Source organism: Hyperolius riggenbachi, chromosome 5 (genome assembly GCF_040937935.1).
Source record: "Hyperolius riggenbachi isolate aHypRig1 chromosome 5, aHypRig1.pri, whole genome shotgun sequence".
NCBI classification, from domain to species: domain Eukaryota; kingdom Metazoa; phylum Chordata; class Amphibia; order Anura; family Hyperoliidae; genus Hyperolius; species Hyperolius riggenbachi.
This window is the reverse complement of record NC_090650.1, coordinates 90,231,665-90,258,545: the sequence shown is the minus strand read 5'-3', so window position 1 is coordinate 90,258,545 and position 26,881 is coordinate 90,231,665. Positions and strand designations below refer to the sequence as shown.

At 42.9% G+C, this 26,881-nt stretch overlaps 1 protein-coding gene across 3 annotated transcripts in view; it reads right to left on the bottom strand.

Annotated features, from left to right (window-relative positions):
- Positions 1–402: 402 nt before the first annotated feature.
- Positions 403–26,881, bottom strand: part of TMEM196 (transmembrane protein 196) — a 112,375-nt gene continuing 85,896 nt past the window's right edge. For all 3 annotated transcript variants that reach the window (XM_068235989.1, XM_068235987.1, XM_068235990.1), the window contains exons 3-4: positions 24,396–24,638; positions 403–2,340 (exon numbers count right to left, since the gene is read on the bottom strand). In XM_068235989.1, coding sequence (XP_068092090.1) covers positions 2,281–2,340; positions 24,396–24,638 — 303 coding nt within the window. In that variant the 3' untranslated portion in view covers positions 403–2,280. The remainder of the gene's footprint in view (positions 2,341–24,395; positions 24,639–26,881) is intronic.

Here is a 26,881-nt window from a genome sequence, read left to right as displayed (position 1 = left end):
TCCCCCACTGACTATGACTGTCAATCATTGTAAATGACTGGGCCTTGTGATAGATGTTCCCTCTAGTGGCCGAAAGTCTATGAATGATGTGTTATCAAGATTCTGTGACACCCCATCCTCAAGCATATCAAATATGAGATCAAAACAGAAGGTTTTCAGAAAAATATTCCTTGCAAACTACTATATTGTAAAGTATTATTTTGATTCCTAAGTTATTAAGCTTCCGCCTAGTTAGAAAAAACATAAGTGATTTTGCAATCCTAGCCTGATTTGTAAAATAGATGAGTTTGCAAACTCTGTAGGGGTCGTATTTTATACAGATAATAGAGTGGGGACTGTTGAAAGGTTAGTGAATTAATAGTTGTACACAGTGATGCAACTACAAATCATGCCCCCCCCCCCCCCGCAAACCTTTGATGGAGCCCCCCAAGTGTGGACATCATAACCTTCACACCCATAACCAGTGTAGCCACAAAAACACCCGACCCTTTTATTGCAGGGAGTGAAGTAGTAGTCGGGTTCCCTTACAGCTATAAGCCCCTCTGTGGGCAGGGCCGGTTCTAGACTCTTTGCTGCCTGTAAGGATGCGCCCCCCTACCTCCCCTATTTGGAATGGTTGCACGGCACCCGACTATTTACTTTGCTCCATTTAATGTTCTCAGTCAGCAAGGGAGCATATGCAACAATTTGAGACATAATAACACACTGGCTGGCTGGCTGGCTGCGAGTCTGTGACAAACAAACTGCTCATCCTCAGCCGTTTTTTATTCCTCCTCAGTCAGGACAGCAGAGCCCCCCCTTTGCTGTTCAAGTCCAATGAAACACTGCTGCTCTCTTGCCTCACCCCTCCTCACTCATTGTCTGTCTTCTCACACACCACAGCAAGCTGCTTTTCCCTAATGATGACCTCTTCACCTCTTACACTTCTCCTCCTACTCTGACTGCATGCTGTAAGTGTAAACACAGTACAAACATGCTGCCCCTGTAATCTCTTCGCCTGATGCAAATGTTTCACTTTGCTTCATGAGAGAACCGGCCCTGCCTGTGGGCGCAAAGGCTGCTCCTCTCTAGTTACGCCCCTGGTTGTACAGTACACTATGACTGCAGTCAAACACTCAGATTCACAGCAACAACTTTTTCTTCATTAAATGCAGGATAAACTAAATTCAAACTATTTATTTCAATTTTAGGCCAATTACAACGCACAAAATTTGGAAATGCCAATCAGAATATGCAGCAGTTTAACGTGAAAATTGGAATACCACGGGCATTTTAGACCAATCACAAGTCTCAGACACTATTGAGTCTTGTGATTGGTCTTCAAATTTCCATGGAAAAATTCTGCAGTCTGTGATTGGTGCAATGCTTATGAGCTCTGTGAGTTGCAGTAATGTCGATTTCCGAGACTGATTTTTAAGCACACAATTGTAAACAGACCATGGTAACATTTCAGTAACTCCCACTGCTTGATGATATGACCCAGAATACAGTTGCAAACTTTTGTAAGTTAACAGTAGACAATTTCCACTAATACCAGTTCAGATTTGCTTAATCAAGTGCTCACCACCAGCTTAGGGGAACCTTAGTGAATCTGTCCCTTTGTAAAATAATGCTGAGAATGAGAACTATTTGGTCTATTATTTTGATGTTACGATAAGCCTACATAAAATATGCATAGTTCCCTTCACTTTACTATATAGCATGTCTATTGACAATTGCCTTGTGCATAACTTTCTACATCTTCTATTTCCGAAAGAATGCATATTTTAAAGTGAACCTAAACTCTTGCACAAAACAGAAGGAAAACATAGAGAGATGCACCCTGTATGTATTTAGAGAGTTTAGCCTGTCTAATTCCCCCTCATCTGTGACTTATCACCCGTGTCATTTGATCTCTTAGCTGTGTCAGTTCAGGAATGTCCTCTGCCATGGCAAAGCAGCTAATTTGTAAACACAGGACTTTAACAATACATCTGCTTCCATGAAAGGAGAAAGTAGACGCACTGCATGATTTGTATCAGCTGTAACAAAGAAATGTTTTTCTTTAAAGGTTATTATGCTGTTGTGTATCTTTTAGAGCAGAGAGGAAGTTCTGAGTTCAGGTCCCCTTTAACCTTGTGGGTAAACCTTCCATCTTGATTATGCCTCTTGGGAGATGCAGTAAGTGGATGACAAGGTGAAATATGGATACGCCGCAGAAGAATTCCGCCAGGTTGTGCTATTCTTCCTCATTCTCGTCACATAATGTCATCCGTGCAAAAGCATCGGACAGTTCTTTCTTTATACTCGTCCATTAAAAACAAGCTGTGTTCCTCCATTGCTGATGTTTTCAATGGTTTCCTGTCAAAAGAGAAGCAGAAAATGTTCACATTAATGACTCCAGAGATTGCACAGTTCTGTTAGGAATAAACAACTTTTGTCCTGATGTGGATTATTGCTGTTCCAACACTTTCTACTAGGTCAGATGTCTGGTCTGGCTGCTTGAAATCTTTCCCAGGGCAAACAAATGAAGTCAGATCTTGGCCTTCTGAAGTCCTGTAAACTTACTTAAAGCATTATTAACCACTTGGGGACCCTGGGCTTAAACCCCCCTAGTGACCAGGCCATTTTTTACAAAATAGGCCACTGCAGCTTTAAGGCCAAGCTGTAGAGCTGCACAACTCAGCACACAAGTGATCCCCCCTCCCCCTTTTCTGCCCACCAACAGAGCTCTCTGTTGGTGGGCTGTGGTCTCTAGTATGTTTATTTATTTTTTCCTATTTATTTATTAATTTTTTTAAATAATTTTTTTTAATTTTACATTTTATTTTGTAAAACAACCTACCTCCCTCCCACAGCTAACCAATTACAGCGATCACTCCTGTCTCCCCCAGGGGGAGAGCCGAGTCACACGGCTGACCCCAGTACAGCTCTGCCTTAGATCACAGTGCTGTACACTGTTATTAGATGGCGGTTTCGCCGTCTAACAGTCTCCTAGCCGCTGGGAGATTGATGGCGGAGCGGAGATCTTCTGCAAAACACGCCCCCAGGACTGCACCTCGATCAGCGTTAGGCGGTCCTAGGGCTGCTGCTGAATCCACACCAATTGGTGTGGAGCGGTTGTCTAATGGTTAATAATAGTATACCTTCACAGTGCTAGATTTCTGGAAAGGCCACAAAGGCCCGAGCCTTGGGCGGCAGCAGCTCATGGGGTCATCTGAACATAAAAGAGGAGTTTCTACATAAGAAAGATGAGGCTGAAATTGGGGAGCAACACGTGGAAATAGGAAAACTGATGCCCAATGGAGCAGGTCATGAAAGAGGGGGGAGGTACACTAACTACATGATATGGAAGACGGGCTGCACATGGAATGATAGGGTGGCTGTACCTTCATCTCTAAGGTGCAATATTTATGTTATTAATTTTATTAAAAATAATGAATCTAGAGCACAGACTTACATATAAACTAAAGTTGGTCATACATCACTTGATGTATGGCCAGATCGGCCATCAGATTTGATGAGAGCGGGATCTATTGCCTGACCACACACTGCATGGCGATTTCCAATAGATCTCACCCACCTGCAGAGAACCCCCCCTCTGACTCTTGGCCTCCTCTGGTGTCCACTGTCACTAAGTGCTTTTACAGGCTTTCGTGATGATGGCGGACACCGGAGGAGACCAAGAGTCATGCTGGCAGAGATGTAAGACTTTAAAACACAGAGCAGGGGGAGATACCAGTCAGGGGATGGTCTGGTCCAACGGTCCTTGTGATATCGAACATCGTTACCGCAGTGCATCTGATTGAGCGGTTGCGACTGACATTCCAAATCGATCCAATTGAATGATTGTGACCAGCCAAGTGGCAATGATTATCTTTCCGATTCAATAAAATTATCAAATCGGAAAGTAAATTGGTGCACAATATTGAGTTATGTATGAGCACCCTTAGTCCTTATTTACCAATGCCTTGCGCACAGCATGTGAGTTAAAGAGAGACTGAAGCGAAAAAAAATTATGATATAATGAATTGGTTGTGTAGTTCGGATAATTACTGGAACATTAGCAGCAAAGAAAATATTCTCATATTTTTATTTTCAGTTATATAGTTTTTGCAGTTTACACACTACTCAGCATTCTAAATGATTTTACAGAGCAGGCTAGTGAACTTTTGAACTGTCCTCTGCAGAGAAAAAGAAAATACATTGACAGAAACTTGTAATAATAAGCTTCAGAAGATAGAGCTCTCTGTGACATTGAAAGTCGTGGAGCTCAGTGACTCTTTTGCAGAAATAACAACTGGAGTTTCTTAACGCGTAGACTCACGTCTCTGCTCCTAATGTTTTATTTATTAGGTGTACTACACATAGGGCTTGATTCACAAAGCTGGGCGTGCTAAACAGTTACCACGTGAAGTGCCTGCCCGTGGACTTTTGCGCGTGCAAAGTGCAGCGATTGCGCAAATTGCGCAAAAAGTGCCGCAAATAACGGCCTCTGATCGCAGTCAGCGTGATCGTGTCAGCGAGCGGCACTTCACGTGCTAACTGTGTAGCAAGCCCGTGCTAAACAGTTACCACGGCTTTGTGAATCAAGCCGATACAAATCATTATATCATAAAAAAAAATTCTGATTAAGTGTCTTTTTAATATGTTTCATCAGACAAAATCTAAAATCCAATTACAATATTTATATATCTAAAAAAACAATAGAGATGGGGCCTGATTTCTTGAGGGAAACCTGCACATACTTTAAAATGGTGATCAGAACTATCTTGAATGATTGTGTCAGGTGACCATGACTGGCCTTTACTCTAAGCAGCCTCTCGGGGGATCACAATATTCTTCCTTGAAGCGGTGCTGGCAGGATGTATGAACATGTAGGTAAAAAGTCACATCAAACTTATCTGAGTATTTCTTTGCTTGCAGGGGGCTTAAAAAGTTATTTTAGGCTTTGTTCACACCTGTGTTTTCAAAAACTGGCCTTTTGCAGGAGTGATTTTTCCGCAATTTCACAAGGAAAAATCACTGAAGACTGCGGAGATTTTGCTGCGATCGCGTTTAGAGCTTCTGTAGCAGTGAAACGCGATCGCCTGAAAATCGCCTGAAAATGTTGCAGGCTACGCGTTTGTGTTTGCCGTTTTTGGCCGTTTCTGGGCGATTTGCGGGGTTTCCCGCAAATCGCTCAAATAAGAACAGGCGCATAGACTTTAATTACACTAGCGCTTTGAAAAAGCGCTAGCGTTTGAGCGTTTGCCAAAATCGCGGCAAAACGCTCTAGTGTGAATGGGGCCTTAGAGAAGATGGAAAATGATCTCCTAGGAAACAAGTTAATTGAATAGGGGCCAAAAAGAGATAAATCATCAGTGATGATTGTAATCAGCTACCGTAATTAAAACCTATGTATTTTATTTGCCCATTTGTCTCGGTTATGACACCATTTAAATTTTGTCCCTATCACAATGTATGGCGCCAATATTTTATTTGGAAATAAAGGTGCATTGTTTCCGTTTTGCGTTCATCACTATTACAAGCTTATAATTTAAAAAAAATGTTCGTAGTATACCCCCTTCAAATGCATATTTAAAAAGTTCAGACCCTTAGGTAACTATTTATGTCATTTTTTTTTTTTATTGTATTTTTTTTTTCCATTAAAAATTTTATTTGGGTAATATTTTGGTGTGGGGAATAAACAGTTCATTTTTAATGTTGTTACATGTGTAAATTGTAATGTAAAAAATATGTAGATGTAGTTTTACTATTTGGCCACAAGATGGCCATCTTAATTTTTTTTCCCTCCTTGTGCTTCTCGCTAAGCGGAAGTACAAGGGGGATGCAGAAATGTTTCCGGGCAGAAAAACTGAAGTCTCTTGTAAGTGCGCTTCGGTTTTTCTGCGGGGGACACGGACCATGTTCCCGTTCACTGATCCCAGGGCTACCGGGGAACACCACAGGGGCACGCCCGTGATCGCGCGCCGAAGCGTGGCACCGCAGCAGAGCAGCCGTCAGGACGTGAGCTTCACGTCCGTACGGCAGAAATAGTTAAATATCATTTTTCTTTGATGTTTTTTTTTTTTTCAAATCGATTTCCTCAAAAACTGCAAGGTCTTAATTCTGAACAATTCTTTTTTTTTTTTGTACATGTACCCACTATTCTCCTTAACATGTGTAGCAATTTTGGTAGCAATAGCATGTATGGGGGCTTTGCTATTCATCGCCAAAGTCGGCACAAAATTATGCATAATTTACACGTAAATTAATGCGCAATTATGAATGCTTACAATTACATCTGGAATGAATTATGTTTTTGCCCAAAATTTCACATTACGATTACCATGCGTAATTACGCATAGGTGTAATTTCAGCTTATCACTACAAATCATGAGTTAATAAGTAAGATGAGATAATTCATAAGATCCCCGTTGTGGCTGTATACCTTCTGCTATATACTCTGCAATGTGAACAGCAGGCAACAACAACAAATATTGCCCAAAAAGTTGGGTGGCCAACAAATGTAGGCCCAAAGTCTTTGCTTGCCTAAAGCACCATTTCACTTCAATTAATCTCTGGATGCACAGCGGGGCAGAGGTAGCACAGCAAGACTGAAGGTGACACAAATAACATACAGAGGGTACTGCAGCACACAACAGGAAAACAGTAAAAGGGGCTCTTGGTTACGCTTTAATGCGCTTAAGCTCACCAACTACGCCAAAGTATCCCCGATCTGGTGAGTCCTACTCTAACCATGCAATGCCAGTTTTTATCAGCAGTCTAGTGGGAACTAATCCAAAAACCCAAGAGTCAACTAAATGGGAGAAAAGGAAATTAAAAACACCTCACCTTCCACTAGCTACCAAATGAACTCTCTGAACATGTGCAATGCACTTATTTATATGCTTAACTGTGCTAGAGGTGGGCGTGGTTATGCAGGCTCACAGGGGGAAAAATTATAATCAAATACCAAGGGGTGAGCAGCACAAACCAACTTTAATGCAATTTTTTTGCAAAGCATGCACGCATGCAACCATGCAATGCCAGTTTTTATCAGTTCATTTGGTAGCTAGTGGAAGGTGAGGTGTTTTTAATTTCCTTTTCTCCCATTTAGTTGACTCTTGGGTTTTTGGATTAGTTCCCACTAGACTGCTGATAAAAACTGGCATTGCATGGTTAGAGTAAGACTCACCAGATCGGGGACACTTTGGCGCAGTTGGTGAGCTTAAGCGCGTTAAAGCGTAACCAAGAGCCCCTGTCACTTTTTTCCTGTTGTGTGCTGCAGCCCCTCTGTATGTTATATATATTTCTTGTGGGGATTGGGGTCTCCACTGCTGCGTGCATGCTTTGCAAAAAAATTGCATTAAAGTTGGTTTGTGCTGCTCACCCCTTGATATTTGAAGGTGACACAAAGAGACAGAAGGAGGCACAAGGGGAGAGAAGGCTTAGTTCGTGATTCATAGCTTAGTTGGGGGTGGGGCTTAGTTCATGGGGCAGGGCTTAATCAAGGGCATGGCAGCCCCCAGGACCAATGGCACTCATGGCAGTAGCCTGTAAAGCCTTTGCCTAAAAACTCCCCTAAATGTGAACCTCAGAGAGGTGAGATCTTTTGCTACTGGAAGGACAGAGCAAGAGCAGTGGGCATGTTATTATTTGGACTGTGGACAAGCAGGACTAAGGATGCTGAGGATAAACTCTGCAAGTGTGCAGGTGGAAAGCAGCCCTTGTGTGCACATCTTTTTCCCCTACCGGGGCACCAAGCTCCAAAGTAATCACTATGGGCCTGATGCATGCACAGGCAGTGCATGGCAATACTATCCATATTAATGCCAGCAGACTACCGCACGTTGCGCAATTAGCGAGACCCGCTGTACATGGGTAATGCAAGCGCTGCTATGATAAAGCACATTACGTTACTTTGCTTAATGCACATTACCATAGCAATGCACAGTTTACCCATGTTCCGCAGGTCATGCTAATTGCGAAACACTGGGTACTCTACAGGCCTGATGCACAATATTGCACAATGTGTTTTAGGTCACATTGATAAAAAAATGTAAAAAAAGAAATATGTAAAGGGTTCATAAACTTTCAAACTTCACTATATATTATCTTGTTATTGTGTATTCATTTATTTTGTGAAGGGAAAAGACCACACATCAAAAGAATCTAAGAAAGAGGAGGGGAATTGTGGGAAGGTACCAAGAGCCAGTATAGTGTAGTAGTTAATTACTACAGGAGGGAGATAGATGTAAACAAAAGTGTGCCACAGCAGTGGCCGCACAGTGAGCAGGTAGGGAGAAAAAAAACGACCTCACTCATGTGAATATAAAAAAAAATGCTATCTTTAGGATAGGACAAAATCAAGGGAAAAAAACTCCAATCTGGATGGTTAAAGAGACACTTAAGCCAAGAATAAAAAATCAGTTTTATTTGCCTGGGGCTTCTACCAGCCCCCTGCAGCCATCCCGTGCCCTCGCTGTCACTCACGGAGTCTCCGGTCCCTCACCGCCAGTTAGTTTTGTTTTCGCTGACAGGCTCTGACAGGGAGTCAACAGGCTTTCTGTGCCTGTGCAGGCCTGGCCACACATACTGTACCCTTCTTCATGTTTCCATCCTCAATAGCAACCCGCACAGGCGCAGTGCGCTATTGCGTATGGGAACATGAAGTAAAATACGCATGGCCAGGCCTGTCGGGCCTGTCAGTAAAAACAAAACTAGCTGACGGTGGGGGACCGGAGGCTCCGTGAGTGACTGCGAGGGCACGGGACAGCTGCAGGGGGCTGGTAGAAGCCCTAGGATAGTAAAACTGATTTTTTTATTCCTGGTTTAAGTGTCTCTTTAAGTTTTTTAGCTTCAAAAATGAAATAAAACTGTTTAAAAAGAGGAGGTAAATTTGCATTTATCTCCTCAGTGAAAACACTCAAGAGTAAAATACCATATATACGCATGTATAAGCCAAGCTGTGTATAAGCAGAAGTACTTACTCTGTGCTTAGAAACCAAGAAAAAAGTGGTTGACTCGTGTATAAGCCTCTCCCCAGATTATCCCCCTCCACTGTATAAATAGTTAGATGTGCCCCCAGTATGAGGCATACCCTTCACCAGTTCAAATAGCCAGTTGTGCCCCCAGTACTAGGCCACCTGGTCCCTGAAGACAGATGCCCACTCAGTATTAGGCAGCCCACCTCCCCATAGTCATTTGTGCCCCCAGTACTAGGCAGCCCCCTCCCTGAAGCCAGAAGCGTGATTAGTACTAGAAAGCTTCCCTCCCCATAGCCACTTGTGCCCCCAGTACTAGGCAGCCCCCTCCGTGAAGCCTGATGTGCCCTCGGTACTAGACAGACCCCTCCTCATAGCCAGTTAAGCCCCCAGTATTAGGTGGCCCCCACCCTCAGTACTAGGCAGCTCCCTCCTTGAAGCCTAATGTGCCCCCAGTACTAGGAAGCCCCTCCCTGACGTCATATGTGCCCCCAGTATATGGCAGCCTTCCTCCGCGTAGCCAGATGTACCCCCAGTACTAGGCATCCCACTCTATGAAGCCTGATGCGCCCCCAGTATAAGGCAGCCCCTCTCCTCATAGCCAGCTGTACCCCCAGTACTAAGCATTCCCCTCTCTGAAGCCTGATGCGGCCCAGTATAAGGCAGCCCCTCTCCCCATAGCCAGATGTACCCCGAGTACTAGGCATCCCCCATCTCTGAAGCCTGATGCGCCCCCAGTACAAGGCAGCCCCCCTCCCCATATCCAGATGTAACCCCAGTACTAGGCATCCCCCATCTTTGAAGCCTAATGTGCCCCCAGTACTAGGAAGCCCCTCCCTGACGTCATATATGCCCCCAGTATATGGCAGCCTTCCTCCGCGTAGCCAGATGTACCCCCAGTACTAAGCATTCCCCTCTCTGAAGCCTGATGCAGCCCAGTATAAGGCAGCCCCTCTCCCCATAGCCAGTTGTACCCCCAGTACTAGGCATTCCCCTCTCTGAAGCCTGATGCGGCCCAGTATAAGGCAGCCCCTCTCCCCATAGCCAGATGTACCCCCAGTACTAGGCATCCCCCATCTTTGAAGCCTGATGCGCCCGCAGTATAAGGCAGCCCCCCTCTCCATAGCCAGATGTAACCCCAGTACTAGGCAGCCTCTCTCCCCACATTGTGTTCATTAGCTGGGAAGTCATCACATAACATCAAGATCAGTGCACGAGTCATACTGCTCCGATCAACATAGTCTGGGGAGGGGCACAGAGACCACTAGACACTCTACTAATGTACAGTCTGCTCACAATGTGGGGGTGACGGGCATATAAGCCGAGGGGGTGACTTTTCAGCATATTTTTTGTTTAGGCCCCTGCATGATGAAGTGGGAGGCTATTCCCGAGAAACACGTCACATTCTATGGAGTTGTTTTTTGGAATATTAAAGCTTTAATTATTTTAATCTCACTCTTGAGTGTTTTCCCTAAGAGGAGGTAAGTCCATATCTACCTCCTTTTTTAAGCTGTTTTTAACTATTTTATTTCATTTTGGCACCTTTGAAACCTAAAGAGAACCTAAACTGGGAGAAAAAAAAACAGCAGCTTACCTTGCCTGGAGCTTCTTCCAACCACCCAGTGGCTTAGCTACAAGCCTCGGGGCCCTGATGCGGAATTTGGACTCGGGCCCCCATCCTGATGTGGAATTTGGACCTAGGTCCCCCCCACCCTACATTAAATAGCCAGGTATAGGTGGGCGCCTCAAGTATAGGTAGACAGGAATAGGTGCCCTCATTATTGGTAGGCAGGAATAGGGGTCCCCAGTTTCAGTAGCCAGGTATGGGTGCTCGAGTATAGATAAGCCAGAAATAGGTGCTCCCAGTATAGGTAGCCAAGAATACATGCCTCAGTATAGTTAGCCAGGCATAGGTGCGTCCAGTATAGCCTGGAGTAGGTGCCTCAGTATAGACAGCCAGGAATAGGCTACCGACTCCAGGTACCTAAAACATTGCTCCGACTCCTCAGCTCCATAGCCCTACCTCTGGGGACAGTCAATGACTATGTACTTTATAAAGTGACACAGAAAATGTCTGTGCTATAACATAAATAGTATGGTAGGATCAGGTAAAGACTATGTTAGGAATTAAACTGTATAGCTTCCATGAGGTACAGTTGCTGACATAATTGTGTACTCTGTAAAGTACAGGGGGGAGGGAGGTAATCAATTCTATATACAGTAAATTAAGATGGGAGAGTGGAGAGTGAGATGAGGAAATAGAGAGTGATGCTGCAGAAAACATAAGAAAGGACAAGTCAAGGAAAGAGAGGGGGGACGTATAGGAAAGTAGGAGAATGTGGGAAAGGGGAAAATAAAGAGGTATAGAAAAAGGGGACACAGATTGGGGGGATGTGGAGAAAGATTTAGCTGAGAAAACCTGCCGCCAACACCCTGCACTGTGGAGGAGAGCACATGCAGAGCCTGACACAGAGTAGACCACATGTTGACAGGGGGAGAGAGGGTAGACCAGAAGACCAGAAAGTATACAGCCAGCAGGTTATCTTTTAATCTTAATTGCACAAACTAGTTCACAGTTTCTTTCTCTGCTCCCGTAATTACAGACATCAGCATGTCATAACGTCAGTGTGATAGCCTGTGAGACTTGTGTGATGCCGGGTGAGTAGTGAAGCACAGTGCAGCGGCAGCGGGCTGCGCAGGACTTACTTGTCCACAGCTGTGTGCTCATTCTCTGAGCATCTCTGATAGCCGGAGGCTGGAGCAGGAAGGAGGGGGGCAGAAGTGAAGAACTGCAGACAGCGCTTCAAGCTCTGTGGTCACTTGCTGCCTGCTGGAAACCGAGAGAGGAGCGGCCATCCCTCGTTTCCGTTTTCTGGGCACAGCAGTCTGCATATGTGGAGTTGAGAGTGCGGCAGAAATCTGGCTCTGATGTGAGGAGGACGAGCCGGCCCCTCAGGGCCCTTAGGGGCCCCGGGCCCAGTCGCAGAGGCGACTGCTGCGACCGTAGCCCCTACGCCCCTGCAACCACCTACAGTCCTTCTATGCCCAGGCTGTGATTCTGCGATGCTCCAGTCACCCGCAACGCCCCTCTGCCCGCTGGATGTGCAACCCCAGTCTTCACACCTCCTGATTGCACTTCCGTGGGAGCATTCTGCAGTGCGTAAAAATGTCATGCACAGTTGCCAGTTGCCTGGTTAACAGAGGACCACTGCAGGTGACTGGAGCAGGCACAGAAGGGCTGCAGGGGGCTGGGAGAAGCCCCAGGGAAGTTAAACTGCAGGTTTTTTTATTCAGTTTCGGTAACCTTTAAGTGACAACAACATCAAAAGACAGCTGCATTAAAGCAGTAGGATTAACCATACTATGCCAGGGAAAAAAACACATATATAAGTAGATAAATACTTGATCTACTTACATAACACATGTATTGTACTGTCCACATTTTGATTTCAGTGAAATTCATATAGTAAATGAAGAGAATTCTGTTCTTGGTGTTGGCCATGTCTTTTGCCCACAGTTTAGGCTAAATCCCGATGTCATTTCTGCCCTTTACTTTTTTCTTTTCTCCTCCAATAGATAAGTCAACTCAGCCTTGCTTGTAAACACAAGTGAGCAGGGGATCATGTTTCAGCTAGGCAGCTAGGCAGGGAAATAAAGGGAAGAGGAGGAATATATTATAGATAAAAAGAACCCCCAGCATGCAACTGTTTGGCACTGACTACTAAAGGGCCAGTGCTCCTAAAGTATGTGATAACTCCAAATCATAACAGCAGAAAAAGTTTTGAAAGTTTTGAATGCAGGATTAGCATCTTTATCACTTAATACACTCAGACCAGTTGCTGTTGAAATTTGATTTTTATGGTGACAATCCCGCTTTAAGAAGTGTTTGCATATGAAATGCTTCCATTACTTTTTTTAAAGCCGCTTCAAAGCTTTACTTGGACAAAACAAGTATTTTCAACTTCTTTAGTTTGATTTATCTTATGAAATGATTTGCAAGACGTTTGATTATTGGAAGTCATCTCCCTAGGAAAAGATACAGCACTTTGTCCACATCAGCTGGAGTCTTTTACTTTGAGATACACAGCATGTAATTTCACTTCTATTCAGCTGAAAATAATTTTCTTGCATTTTTGATGGACAACAATTTAACTATACAGCAAAGCAAAGTATTAGTCATGTAATTTCCATTTCTGTTCCGGTGCAGTTAATTGATATGCCAAACAGTGACATGCACAGTTCATTGCTGCTGGCAATGGTAATGCTGATCCTGTGATATTTATATTCAGAGCAGGAAATCTCTGCTATTAAAGAATATCTTTCAATAATTCATGCCCATTGTTAGGGACGTTAACAAATATGGCCTTACTTAACGTGAAGCTCTAGGCAATTTATTTAAAGACCTAGTTCTGAATCACTTTTTTATTGCATATGATAGCACATTTGCATTACTTGGCAATATGCAAAATGTTTTCTGCATTGCACTTCTGTACTGTACTTTTTGCAATAAGTATATTGAAAGTACCTGGGTGGCTGGGTTCCGTTATTCCTTGCTGCCAGGAGAGTGGGGGTTGCTTCCCCAATCACAAAGCCAATCTCCTGAACCCACCTACTTCCTCCCTCTTCTTAAAAAGATGAATTCTTTGTGGCAAATACTGCTGCCAGAGAAGCAACTAGAGTTTGGTGGGTCCAGGGCAGATTCTAGGCTAAATGGCTCCCAGGGAGAGGGTGTAAAAATTGTGTATAGTATAGGTTACCCAGGTATAGGTGCTCCAGTATAGATTAGCCAGCCATAGGTGCCCCAGTATAGTTTAGCCACCCATACGTGCCTCAGCATAGGTTAGCCAACTACAGATGCCCCATTATAGGTTAGACAGTCATAGGTGCCCCATTATAGGTTAGCCAGCCATAGGTGCCCCAGTATAGGTTAGCCAGCCATAGGTGCCCCAGTATAGTTTGGCCAGCTATAGGTGCCCCAGTATAAGTCAGCCAGATAGATGTCCCTGTATAGGTTAGACAGCCACAGTTGCCACCGTATACGTTAGCTAGCAATAGGTGCCCCAGTATAGGTTAGCCAGGTACAGGTTTCCACAGTATAGGTTAAATCCCATTGTGCCACTGCTCCCTCCACCTTCACTGCACCCCGGGTGGGCACCAGCAATGCCCTCCCACCCCTAGAATCAGGGCTAGATGGATCCACCAGCAAAACCCTCCAGATCGCAGTACATTAGGTAGCCTATGTGCAGATACCTTACTATCCCTACTTCCCTATATAGCAGAGCAGTGGCAGCAGCATGTGATACTTAACCTTCTTCCAGTGGCAGGACAGATCCTCCATCTGTCCCTTCTCTGCATGTCATGTGGCAACAGAAGCCACAAGGGGATAGACTGTACAGAGCGTGACTACACTAAAGAGAGGAGTGGGAGCCTGTCCTGCTACTGGATGTAGGAAAGAAGGGAAAGGTTCACACTCTGCTGCTGCTACTTTGCTCCTTAATGCGTTCGCAACTTCTGCAGCCCCTATTGCTACGCCCCTGATTTTATTAATAAAGTGTTGAAACCTTTATCATTACCTAATAGAAATTTTTGAAGAAAAAGTGAATTGCATATGGGCCATTGTTTCTCTACTGTTGTCCAGTCATGGACGTTTTCGTGGTAGAACAGGATAACACAGATAGGCACAGAGATAGACCTGACTGACATTCCCTTATGTTGGCTGGTCTGTGCAGTGCTAATAAGTCTAAGACTAACATTTGTATAGCGCTTTTAGGGCACGCTCAAGGGGTCACTCTGCAGTGTTAGGAAGTCTTGCCCAATGGCTTCTTACTGAATAGGTACTGACCCTAGCCATATTTCAAAACCTTGTCTCCCATTTCAAAGGCAGAGCCCTTAACCAGTACACTATCCAACCACTAATCACTTTTAAAGGGACCCTGAGCAGAGGCATAAATTGAAAATGTGGACTTACCCTACAAATGGCAGCATGATGCCACTGAGGTTGATGGGGTGAGGATCAAAGGCTCCAATTGTTGTGATGTTGCTGGCGTATTAATATGTTCCTTGCCGCTCATCACCCAGGTCTTCTTCAGTGAGTCCAGCAAGGAGTGTGGTAGGGTCAGTGTTCTGGCAGCAAAGGGGAGGGGGGAGCCATGCTGCAGAGAGGGTAAGTAGGGTTCCTATTTGCAGTAACCAGTTCAATTTTGCTAGATCGGCCCCCAAGAATTCTTAAGAATTGTGATATGGCGCTTCTTCTAAAATCCCTGCTTTAGAGGCTTCCCAAGGCATCCTCTTGTCTGCCAATCACAGACTCACTGAAGATTTCCATCAAGGGCTTCTCTTCAAGCACAAGTGCAGCCCTACTGCTCCTGTGTGAGTACTGTTACTTCTGCGCAGTAATCCAGACCTGCTTGGCGGGTCCATGCTACTGCGTAAGTGCAGCCATTCTCAAACGGGTGCAGAATGGCTGTGCTCGTGCTTGAAGAGGTGTGCGGCCCGGATCTTCTGGTGGATCCCATCAAGTGGTACCAGGAGTGTAGAGGACCCAGGAAGCCTCCATAGGAGACAGAGGCTGCCTTCTTCTTAGGTAAGTATTTCATTTTTACCAGAGCTTCGGCTCAGGTTCCCTTTCAGTTGAGGTGGGCTTTAAGATGCTCTCATTCTTGATTAACTGAATACTACAAATACAGTAAACTAATGTTTTCTGTGCAGAAAATTCTTCAGTGCTTTTAGGAGATAAGTGTAAGTCCTGTAACTGCAAAAACAAAGCCTATCTAGTTCTTTTTTAGCTTCTATAGAGACCTCAGCCAGACAACTGTAAAGAAGAGTTTAGAAACAGGAACTGGACCTGGGGCCATTTCTAGGCACAGGCTGTCCAGCCAAAGGTCTGAAGCAGCCTCTAGTATTACTAGTACTGTATCTGTGAATATTGTACTTTTTGTATTAACCACTGAGGGCCTGATCTAATTCACTTTTTTCTCCTACGTTTACTCGTAGGAGATAATATTTCATCTTCTGTTTAAAATAACTTTTGCGCTCCGCAAATGAAAAAGTATTAAAAAAAAGTAGGTGAAAAAGTACTGTCAAAATTATTCTAAGTATTTACTTTCTTGCCTGTGGCTTAAAAGGTATTTTATTTATTATGTCACCTAGGAGAAAACGTAGGAGAAAAAGAGCCCTTTCGGATCAGGCCCTGTATTCCATAAGCTAAAAGGTTACAATGTGCATTCCAAGGGAATATCACATCACTAGGAAAATTATGACAACTGAAGACAACAACAAATGTTTACATATGTTTTATTCCACTCTAGCAGGAGAGATATTCCATTTACCCACTGCTCTGTGTTCATTGTTCAGCGTGGAACCTCACCCTGCATTGCAAGCACTCCAATCTAATCAGAAATGTTTCTGTGGTAATAAACCTTATCTGTCAGCCTGTCTCTATTTGGTACGTTGCCGTAGAGAAGGAAGCTTGTCATCTCTCCTCCCACATACCTGCTCCTCACTGATTGGCTAAGGGCAGTTCAGTGTGAAGCTAGTGCTAAAACCTGATCTTTCTGTGCTCACATGTTTACAAAGCAAGCAGATATGACAGAGCAGATTCTATGAGAAAAAAATAAATAAAAAAAGAGCAAGGGAGGAAATTACATCAGTATTAGCTTCAATCAGGGAATCAAAATGGAAAATGCCTACAACAGAATTCTCGTTATTTTCTACATAAAATTTACTGAAATCAAAACGTGGACAGTACAATACATCTGTTATGTAAGTAGAACAAGTAGTTATCTACTTATATGTGTATTTTTTTCCTGGCATAGTGTGGCTGACTCTGCTGCTTTAAGGACTGTATTTCAAAAGACTGAGCAGATGCCATCTAAAATCCAAGTATTTTCCTTTTTTATTCCCATTTTATTTCAAACTTCTGTCTAAATCATGTTTTATTTGTTAGTAATGACATTTTTCTATAATAATCTGGTATTGCACTTTTTTTTTACTTTAATAAATAAATTATATATCATCCTTCCTGTTCCAGAGTATATACAGAACGGAAGCTTGCTTCATTAGAGATCTTGTAATTGTTGCATAGTAATTAAGTTATTTTGTATGACTTTTACCTGTGCAAGATGTAGTATAGTCGTCAGCAGTTCATCTCACTGACTTAAAGTGAACCTCCGGACTAAAAATCTACTCAACAGAACTGAAAAGGCTTGGTGTTTCTTTAACAGTTTCATGGCATCAGAACTTTGTTTTTCTTACCAAAGCATCATTTTTAGCTGCATTTTTAGCTAAGCTCCGCCCCATCAAAGAAATCTGCCCAGGCGATTTTTCCCTGATCCTGTGCAAAGCATGATGGGATTTCCTATGTTGTTGTTCACGTTGCCTAGCAACTGGGGGGTGATCAGCACACAGGACAGTTGGAACTGTGTCTCATGCTCCCTGTCACCTCCTTTCAACCAAAAAGGTGGCTGCCATCATGAAATCAAACATTTGCCTGTTCATTTAAAACAGGGTGGGTAAGAGATCATATTACCTACCTATTTTAATTAACATAACTAAAGTAACTTAATGACAGTATGTTTGTTTAGGCTGGAGTTCCTCTTTAAGGTGTGGTGGCAGTTTACCGTTTTGAAGTTTCACATGACATCCTGATTCCTCTTGCTTAATCTAATCTCAGAAGGCTGGTCTGCAGATTCGGTCCTGTGTTGTGAAAGAGTCTGCGCGCGGTCTGTGAGAGGTTACGCGCATAATGTGAGTGCTCTGCCTTTGACACAGGAGACCTGGGTTTAAATTTTTGGCTCTTCCTATTCAGTAAGCAACCTATTCAGTAAGGAGTCAATGGGTAAGACTCCCTAACACTGCCTACTGCACTCTACTGGCTGCCTCTCAAGGGCTTTGAGTCCAACAGGAGAGAAGCCCTATGCAAGTATTGCAATTGTTATAATAATAACCTTTCATGTGTTAGTCTGTTAAATCCATACATTTTGATTCCTCAAAGGTCATTAGAATTCCTATTAATGTTTAAGGTTTACATGTACATACATTATTGGGGAACTTGATATCTCTAGTGGGGATCATTTTTTGCAACTCAGCAGGGAGTTAACCACATCTCCCAGCAAAACTATGATGAAGCCCCACCCCCTGCTTGTACCCCGCCCCATAACACCTCAACCAAAGAGAAAACTTTCCGGTGTCCTTGGTACTAATGGTCTCGAGTCACCAGCAATAACCTGCTCCTGCTGCTTTTGTTCTACCCATCATTGCAATGGTAAGGGTAGCCTCTCTAGGCCCCTTATAACAGAGTGTGGCAGATAGCATACAGATACCTCGCCATATCCAGTGGCACCTGCAGAACTCTGCACTTACCTATGCTGGAGAGGATGATATAATGTAACTGTAAGCCTCTTTCATATTGTGGTATCTGGAGAGCTGAGATTTGTCACTGATAAGGTGAGGAAGGCAGTAGAAGTGAACAGCAACATATGAGAGGGTGACTAGGGCACCAAGGATTTTGCTCTGAGAAAAGGCTCATGGGAGCTGGCCCTTGCTGGCACTTATTTTAGTACCTGCACACTCCCTGGTCACAGCTGAAAAGGCTATGGCTGGGGATACATGCATGTGCATATTTCTGCATGAAATACTGACCATTAAGTCATGAGTATTGTAACCTTTATTAGGGTTATATACAGTATATTTTATTATACAGTATATTTTAAGAGACACAAAAGTATACATTTATACATTCAAACTTTGGATCATATTTTTTAAATTCATACAATACATTCAAGGGTACATAGACACCTATAATACTAGGCCTGCAAAATTGTCTGAAGACCCTTCCTATTTTCCTGTATGGTAAGAGTAAAAAAAATAGCTCTGTTATTTATTCACATAAAGCCGTCAAACAGAAAGTAAAATTTAGTGTCCCAGTAAAACACTGGGAATGGAAATTTTTTTTTATTTGGCTGAGGAAACAATGCTGACAACCTTTCAGAGCTGAAACGTTCACAGGGTCATTGCTTATTTTTGTTTTGCAGCAAAAGGAAGCTAATTTTACATCAGACTGCTGTTAAACTTAAACTGAAAATAAAAATTTGAGACTCTATTCTATGCTACTAATGTTCTGTTATGTTCTGTACCATTAGTACTACACATACAAAATATAAAATATTTGCTTAAGGATTGCTTCAAAAAATATCTTTTATGGTTTATTTATATTCGCTGCTAGGGAGGAAGTCATATATATCCTTACTATTGTTTATTGTTACATCACTATTTTGTGTAACATTGTTTAATACTGTAACGCACCCGTGTAACATTGTTGGATGCTGTAATGTCACTCCTAACTATAGTACAGCACTGCGTAATATGTGAGCACTTAAAAATAAAGGTGAATAATAAGAGGTTTAATAATCTATAAATAGAAATAAAGGATTAATAATAATAAATGGTTGAAAAGCATTATTCAGCATTATGATGTAACTTGAAGTATCTTAACAAATAAATATATATATATATATATATATATATATATATATATATATATATATATATATATATATATATATATATATATATATATATTGTATATACACAGTATATATACTGGTGTCCTTGCATTCTTCTTTTCTACCACAAGATGTCACTGCCCATAATTCCATAATTCTCCTTCGATGTACAGTATGTCAATGGATGTATTGGTGGATTATTTAGGAATAGAATTATATTACTACTCTACTTTTTAAAACTATCCTGATCCAAAAGTAAAAATAAGGTTGGTTCAACTGGACACATTTAATCAGAGGCGTAGCTGTGGGTGGGCAAGGGGGAACATATGTCCACAGGGGCAGCACTGTGAGGGCGCTTAGCACAGTTGCTGCACCCCCACGTGCGGGAGAGGCAGTTCCCTGAAGTGTCCCTGCGTCTCTCCTTCCCTCTGCAAAGGAGTGCAGAAGCATTAACAGCAGCAGAAATAGCGGGCACATCTGGCTATCTAAAGGGGTGCACATCGGCCTATCTAAAGTAGGGCACATCTGCCTATCTGAACAGGAAAAGGGGGGCACATCTGGCTATCTACAGTGGGGCACATCTGCCTATCTGAATAGGGAAAGGGGGGCACATCTGGCTATCTATACGGGGCACATCTGGCTATCTACAGTGGGGCACATCTGCCTATCTACAGTGGGGCACATCTGCCTATCTAAACGGGGAAAGGGGGGCACACCTGGCTATATATAGGGGGGCACATGTGGCTATCAAAAGGGGGACACAATTGGCTATTTAAAGGGGGGCATAACAGGCTATCTGAATGGGGAAGGGGGGCACATATGGCTATACATATACAGCATTAGTACATTTGATTCCACCCATGACCACAACCACATTCTGACTTGTGGCCAAGCCCATTTTGTCTGGGGTGGAGGGGCACAAAAACTGTCTATGTCCCCGGGTGCTGAAAACCCTAGCCACAGCGCAACGTTTCATTCTTAAATACATGATATCCAGTTGACACTACCTTATTTTTTCTTTTGTATTCATTATGACTAAAGATGAACAATACAATGCACATAAGTCCATCTTGCATGCACCAATCAAATGCATTATCTTTCGGTTTGGATTAGGCATTTCAGGATACATACAACTTGCATGAAATTTGTATGCCAATTGGATACTTGACCGGCATCACAGAAATAACACTATAATTATGCAACTGTCCCACTTAAAGTAAAATTCCACTCTTGAAATAAGTAACACAAGTAAATGTATCTCTACTTTCTGATAGGGTTAATGTCAATCAGTATTTGACTTTGATTACAATAGTATGGAGGTTCCCAAGGAGTGATACAAATTGTAAGTGGTGGCTAAGCACGGAAATTGGTGCCCCCCCACTCCAACAAAACCCTAATAACCAGGGCTCCCAGCAAAACCATCCCCCTCCCCGACAAGATTGCAGTACACCTGTGTGTGCAAACCAATGCTCCTCCCCTAGCTGCACTTCTTGCACATCATGTGACAGGCATCACAAGCTGCAACAAGCATGGCTACACTGAAGAAAGGAGTGAGGATCTGCCCTGCCGCTGCAAGTAGGTAAAGTATCACTCTCTGCTGCCACTACTCCGCCCTAGCCCTGCGACGACAGAGTCCCGGCAGCTTTTGTTAGGCCCTTGGCTAAGCATTCAATTGAGCCACAATCCAGTAACACAGTCAAAAACTTCATTACAGCAAAAGGCAACACATCCTCGAGGCTATTCATTCCAGCTTCCTCAGGTTACTAAGTGCAAAGAAGTATGGCAATAACAAGATAAAATGTCCTTAGCTTATTACGGCCATCCTGTTGGCATTTAGTGACCTGAGGAAATGGGACAAAAATCCAGAAAGTGGATTGTCTGAATGTGCTATCATAAAGATTTTGGTGGTAATAATAGATTGTTGCTTGGGGTGGGGGGTGAGCCAACAGTTATTGTTTTTATTTATTTTAGAACTCTGCACTGTTGGTGGTACTTGAGAACATGGTTGGGAAGCCCTTCCTTATACAACAGCAGAGAAGAAAGTTGCTTGTTTGAAACACTTTAAGAAGTAACTGTTCATGGCCGCAATGCAAATCGATAGTCTGCATACCGTTAGGTTTTCTGATGGGAAGCGACGGCTGTGGCTGAAGATTTTCTCCTACAGGTGAATGAACCTGAGGTGGCCACTTTAGGTTAAACACTATATGGATCACATCCATAATATATCATATCACCTTTAACAGTGTCTTATTTCTGAGAAAGCCATACAGGCGTAGGCCTGTAGATATACTTTAAAGTAGCATGAAACTTACAATATAATTGTTGCTCTAAACCATTTAACACAGCAAAAATAAAAATAATAATAATATAAAACAGTAAAAGACTGATCTAACGTCACTTGAAGGCATATTTACACTTCACTCATGCTAACTGATAACAATGCTAATTGCATAATATAAGATTGTCTTGTAATTAAGCAATTTCTGTGCAAACAAAGCCCCCTGAATATAGCAGTTTTTTTGCATTGTTTACTAACTTAGTATAGGGCCAAACAATGTAATAATTTTGAATGGCAAGGACAATCTTATTAATAGGGATGGCCCTGCCTAGGAGAACAAGTCCATTAGCTGATTAAACTGATCACATACTTCTCTGTGAGTTCTACTAGGCAGGGCCACCCCAACTTATCAAATGAAGTGAAGGTTTAATTTTAACCCTTCCACTAACTTGGAAACACATAATATGTTTTGTTTCCTCTTGTGAGAGGCATGGGGACACTATACAAACTCGCACCATCAGTGTACTCAAGGAAGTCTTTATATTTACAGTAACATGTTTTCTTATTTAACCTGTTGCCGACTGCTCCACGCCAATTGGCGTGAGCAGTGCGGCAGCCCCAGGACCGCTCCACGCCCATTGGCGTGAACGGTCTTCTATGGGGCTAGCAAGAGATTGTGCGCAGGATGCGTGCGCATCTCCTGCTCGGGGGGTGGAGCTCCGCCCTGCCTTCAGTCTCCGACGGTTTCGCCATTTACTTACTTTGTACAGCGATGCGATCGGCAGCAGCGCTGTACTGGGGACAGCCGTGTGACATGGCTGTCCCCCTGGGACACTGGAGAGCGATTGGCTCTCATAGCCTGAAGCCTATGAGAGCCGATCGCGTGATTGGTCGGCTGGGGGGAGGGAGGGAGGGGAAAAGGAGGGGGGAATCACTTGTGTGCTGTGTTTTGCGGCCCTGCAGCTTTGCCTTAAAGCTGCAGTGGGCTAATTAAGTAAAAATGGCCTGGTCACTCGGGGGGTTAACACCACAGTCCTTAAGTGGTTAAAGCACCTGAATAAAACTGCAGTTTCTTTTTGACTGGTGTTGAAATTTATTAAAGGTGAACTCATTGTGCAATGAAAATATTGCCATTGGATTTTTTTTTGCACAAATCTCACCTATTTAGATTAATCTTGGTCATAAATATATATTTTTTTCTACTTCTCCCAGTTGCAAAGCATTTTCCTTACAGTCAAACCCCTACCTGCCAATCATGCAGAGCTTGTTCACACTGCAACAGTTGCATTGCAGAATAATTCTGCATGTCAACTCACTGCCCAAACGATTGAAGGGGCCTGTTCACTGTACAGCATTGTAATGGATCACCCTATTCTAACTAGCTGCATGGAGGCTTTGCATTTAAGTCTTTGTCCAGTTTCCACTGCAGTTCACACTCAAGGCGTGCATTATACAGCAAACCACTATAACGTAATGCACGTAAGTTATACAACTTTCACACTGGTGCGTTTGGGGTGCTGTGCTAAGCTTTACTGGCCAACATGCATGGTCACGGTTGCAGTGCAAGCATACGTCTATGGATTGTATACTTCACTGTATGCAGCACATCAAATTGGCAAAGTGCGATGTAACTTTTGATTATGTTGCGTTGTGATTCTACTTTTCAGGATTCGCAACGCAAAGGGTATAGTGTGAAAGTGCTCATAATTTACTCATCGTTAGTAAACTTCATCTTTCTTTTAGAAGAAACAGTTGCTACATCAAAAGTCCCTTACATGTTGTGTACTTTGAGGGCTGCCAGATAAATTGTGTATCATGCGGACGTACATCCAGCGAGTTATTTTCTGGTTGAACTCGATGGACGTATGTCTTTTTTCAACCCAAATAACTATGTGACTATGTACTATAGAGCATAGATCTCTCTTATGTTATTAGTGACTATAATATGATGGGTAATACACATGTTTAATATAATTATTATTGAATTATATAGCATTATTACCTTCCATCAGGCTTTATAAAGTAAAAAAACAAACACAGACAATGATACATAATACAAAGATGACAGACAAAAGAGACTAGTGCATTGTGTCTAAAAAAGCACATAGGAAATTACAATAAATAAAAGGGTGAGAACCCTGTCCACACAAGCTTTCAATGTAATGCAAAAGGGTGAAAAAACAAGGTGGGCAATGTGTAAGCTGTATATCCAAAGGTGGAGTTTTTCAATAATATTCTGCAAGAAGCAAAGCTTTGCCAGATGCTGAAAGGAAAGGCCAAGGTTTGATTGCTTATCTAAAAAGATGGGTTTTAAGGACTCAGTTATAGCTTTCAAGGGTTGGAGAATAACAGATGTGCCATTGAAAGAAATTTCAGATGTTGAGAGAGGCTCCTGAGAAGTCTTGTACACAAAAGTGAAGAGGTACTTTGTTTTATTTTATCTATTGGTACGCAGTCTGTGGGCATTTGTCAAAATCTCCTGGAGGCCTCCATACAGGTTTCCACAGTAACCCTTGGCCCTCCTAAACCTATGCACACAATGATCTTGCACAGACAGCAGTAAAAGTGCTGCAAGTATTGATTCAATATGTCCAGTCTTACCAAGGCTCTTCTTTTTTAGTCAGTTGTAAAATAAGCCCACGCCATACATACAGGTCAATGTCTTACCTTCTCTGTCATTTCATGAGAGTGATGAAGTGAATGTTCTCTTTCTAGAAACATCCTTCTTTGCTCATAACTGGCCAGTCGGCATGTGAGCCATGTGGAAATGGTGCAGCCGCTGATGCCTATACATGCTAGTGACATAGATGCGAGGTGCAGAGGGGAGCGCTTGGAGAGGGCTCTCAGGAACTGGATGTTTAGGATGCCTCCGATGAGTCCACAGATGCAGCAGGCAGAGAACAGAATCATCTACAGCGGGAGAGAAAGACATAGAAAATACCTCAGCACAGTGCAGTAGGTAGAACAGACTATAGGCCCCTTTCATACATGATACGTTCCATTGTGGTGTGATTGTTCTACAATGTAAGGTAATTTTTTTATTTAATACTTAACAGATCTTGTGGAGCTCTAAACAATCTAGATTCTTGGCCAAAGTACCCCAAAAACATACCAGCCAAAGATTATCTATGGTATGTATGAGGGTTTAGGAACAGAGACTAAAAGCTGTGCAGTCTAAAAATAGCTTTGTGGAGCTTACAAATAAAACTGGACATTACATTTTTATGCAAGATGGTAGGTTCCAGAACTCAATGAATGTGACGTGCAGGACCGGATTTGTAATCTTTACCACCCAAGGCCACTGTTACCAGCTGCCCCCCTTCAGTATGGATAGCCAGATGACCCCCCCCCCCCTCCAGTATAGGTATCCAGATAACCCCCCTCCAGTATAGGTAGCCAGATGGCCCTCCCACCATCCTCAAGTTTAGATAGCCTGATGACCCCCCCCCCCTTCACTCTAGTATAAGTTTTCTGATAATCTCCCCCTCCCCCCATCTCTCTAGTATAAGAAGCCAGATGACCCTCCCCCCTTCAGTATAGATAGCATGTATAGGTAGCAAGATGACCCTTCACTTCCCCCTAGCATACCCTGCTCCCCACCCGCTCTTGATCCTGTGGTGCCCTAGGTCATGGCCTATGTGGCCTTGGCTTAAATACAGTCCTGGTGACAGGAGAATATTGATTTTCACACTGATAACGTTACTGTGGGTCAAAGGAAAGCTGGATAACTATATAAACAGTGAGAGTTGGGAGATGGGGTTTTATTTGTATGTCTTGGCAGACTTAAAGAGACTCCGTAACAAAAATTGCATCCTGTTTTTTATCATCCTACAAGTTCCAAAAGCTGTTCTAATGTGTTCTGGCTCACTGCAGCACTTTCTGCTATCACAGTCTCTGTAATAAATCAATGTATCTTTCCCCTGTCAGACTTGTCGGCCTGTGTCTGGAAGGCTGCCAAGTTCTTCAGTGTTGTGGTTCTGCTATGAACTCCCCCTTCCAGGCCCCTCTATGCACACTGCCTGTGTGTTATTTAGATTAGAGCAGCTTCTCTCTTCTCTCTTATCTTTTACAAGCTGGATAAATCGTCCTCTGAGCTGGCTGGGCTTTCACATACTGAGGAAATTCAGACAAGGGCAAAGCTGTTTGCAGGAAGAAAAGAGCAGCCTGAAACTTCAGTGCATGAGAGCTGCAGGGGGAAAGAAACACACAAATGATCTCTTGAGATTCAAAAGGAAGGCTGTATACAGCCTGCTTGTGTATGGATGTATTTTCTATGTGTGGACATACTGTACATCAACCTACTTCCTGTTTTGGTGGCGATTTTGTTTGTTTATAAACAAACTTTTTAAAACAGTTTTTAACCTGTTTTGGTGGCCATTTTGTTTGTTTATAAACAAACTTTTTAAAACAGTTTTTAACCACTTTTAATGCGACGGGGAGCGGCGAAATTGTGACAGAGGGTAATAGGAGATGTCCCTTAACGCACTGGTATGTTTACTTTTGTGCGATTTTAACAATACAGATTCTCTTTAAGCTAAACCTCAAATAAACAAGGACAAGCCAGAAATCACATCTGATTATGTACTGGTACTTTATCATGGCATTTTCTGGCTACATGGGTTTGCTTGAAAGCTAAAGTTCAGGTTTGCAACTTTAAAAGAATACAGTATACAACATCAACTAACATAACATGAAGATGTTGGCAATATATAAAAAAAATAATAATGATAATGTGTCTGTTCTCTCAGCCTCAATTGGGGCGCTACGCCACTCCTCTAAGCACTATACTCTGTCTCACCTATCAGGTCCGATAACTCCCTTGCTCTCTAACTCCCTTTTTCCTCCTGGCCTGTCTAAAAGCTTCCTAAGGGGATGGATCAAAAGTCAGGCTCCTAGATTGGGGGATTTTACAATGAATGGTTCTGTAAACTCCACTGATGCTTGCAAAAATGTAACGGCCCCGACCCCATTAAAATTATGGGAATACATTCAAATTAGACATTTTCTATGCTCATCTCCCCTCAAAGAACATCTCAATCATAAATATACGGCTTTTGAACAGAAATGCAATTCTAAAGAATCACATAAGCATATAATATCCAGGATCTACGACCGTTTTAATGACTATGATGACACAGAGTTACTGCATTTTC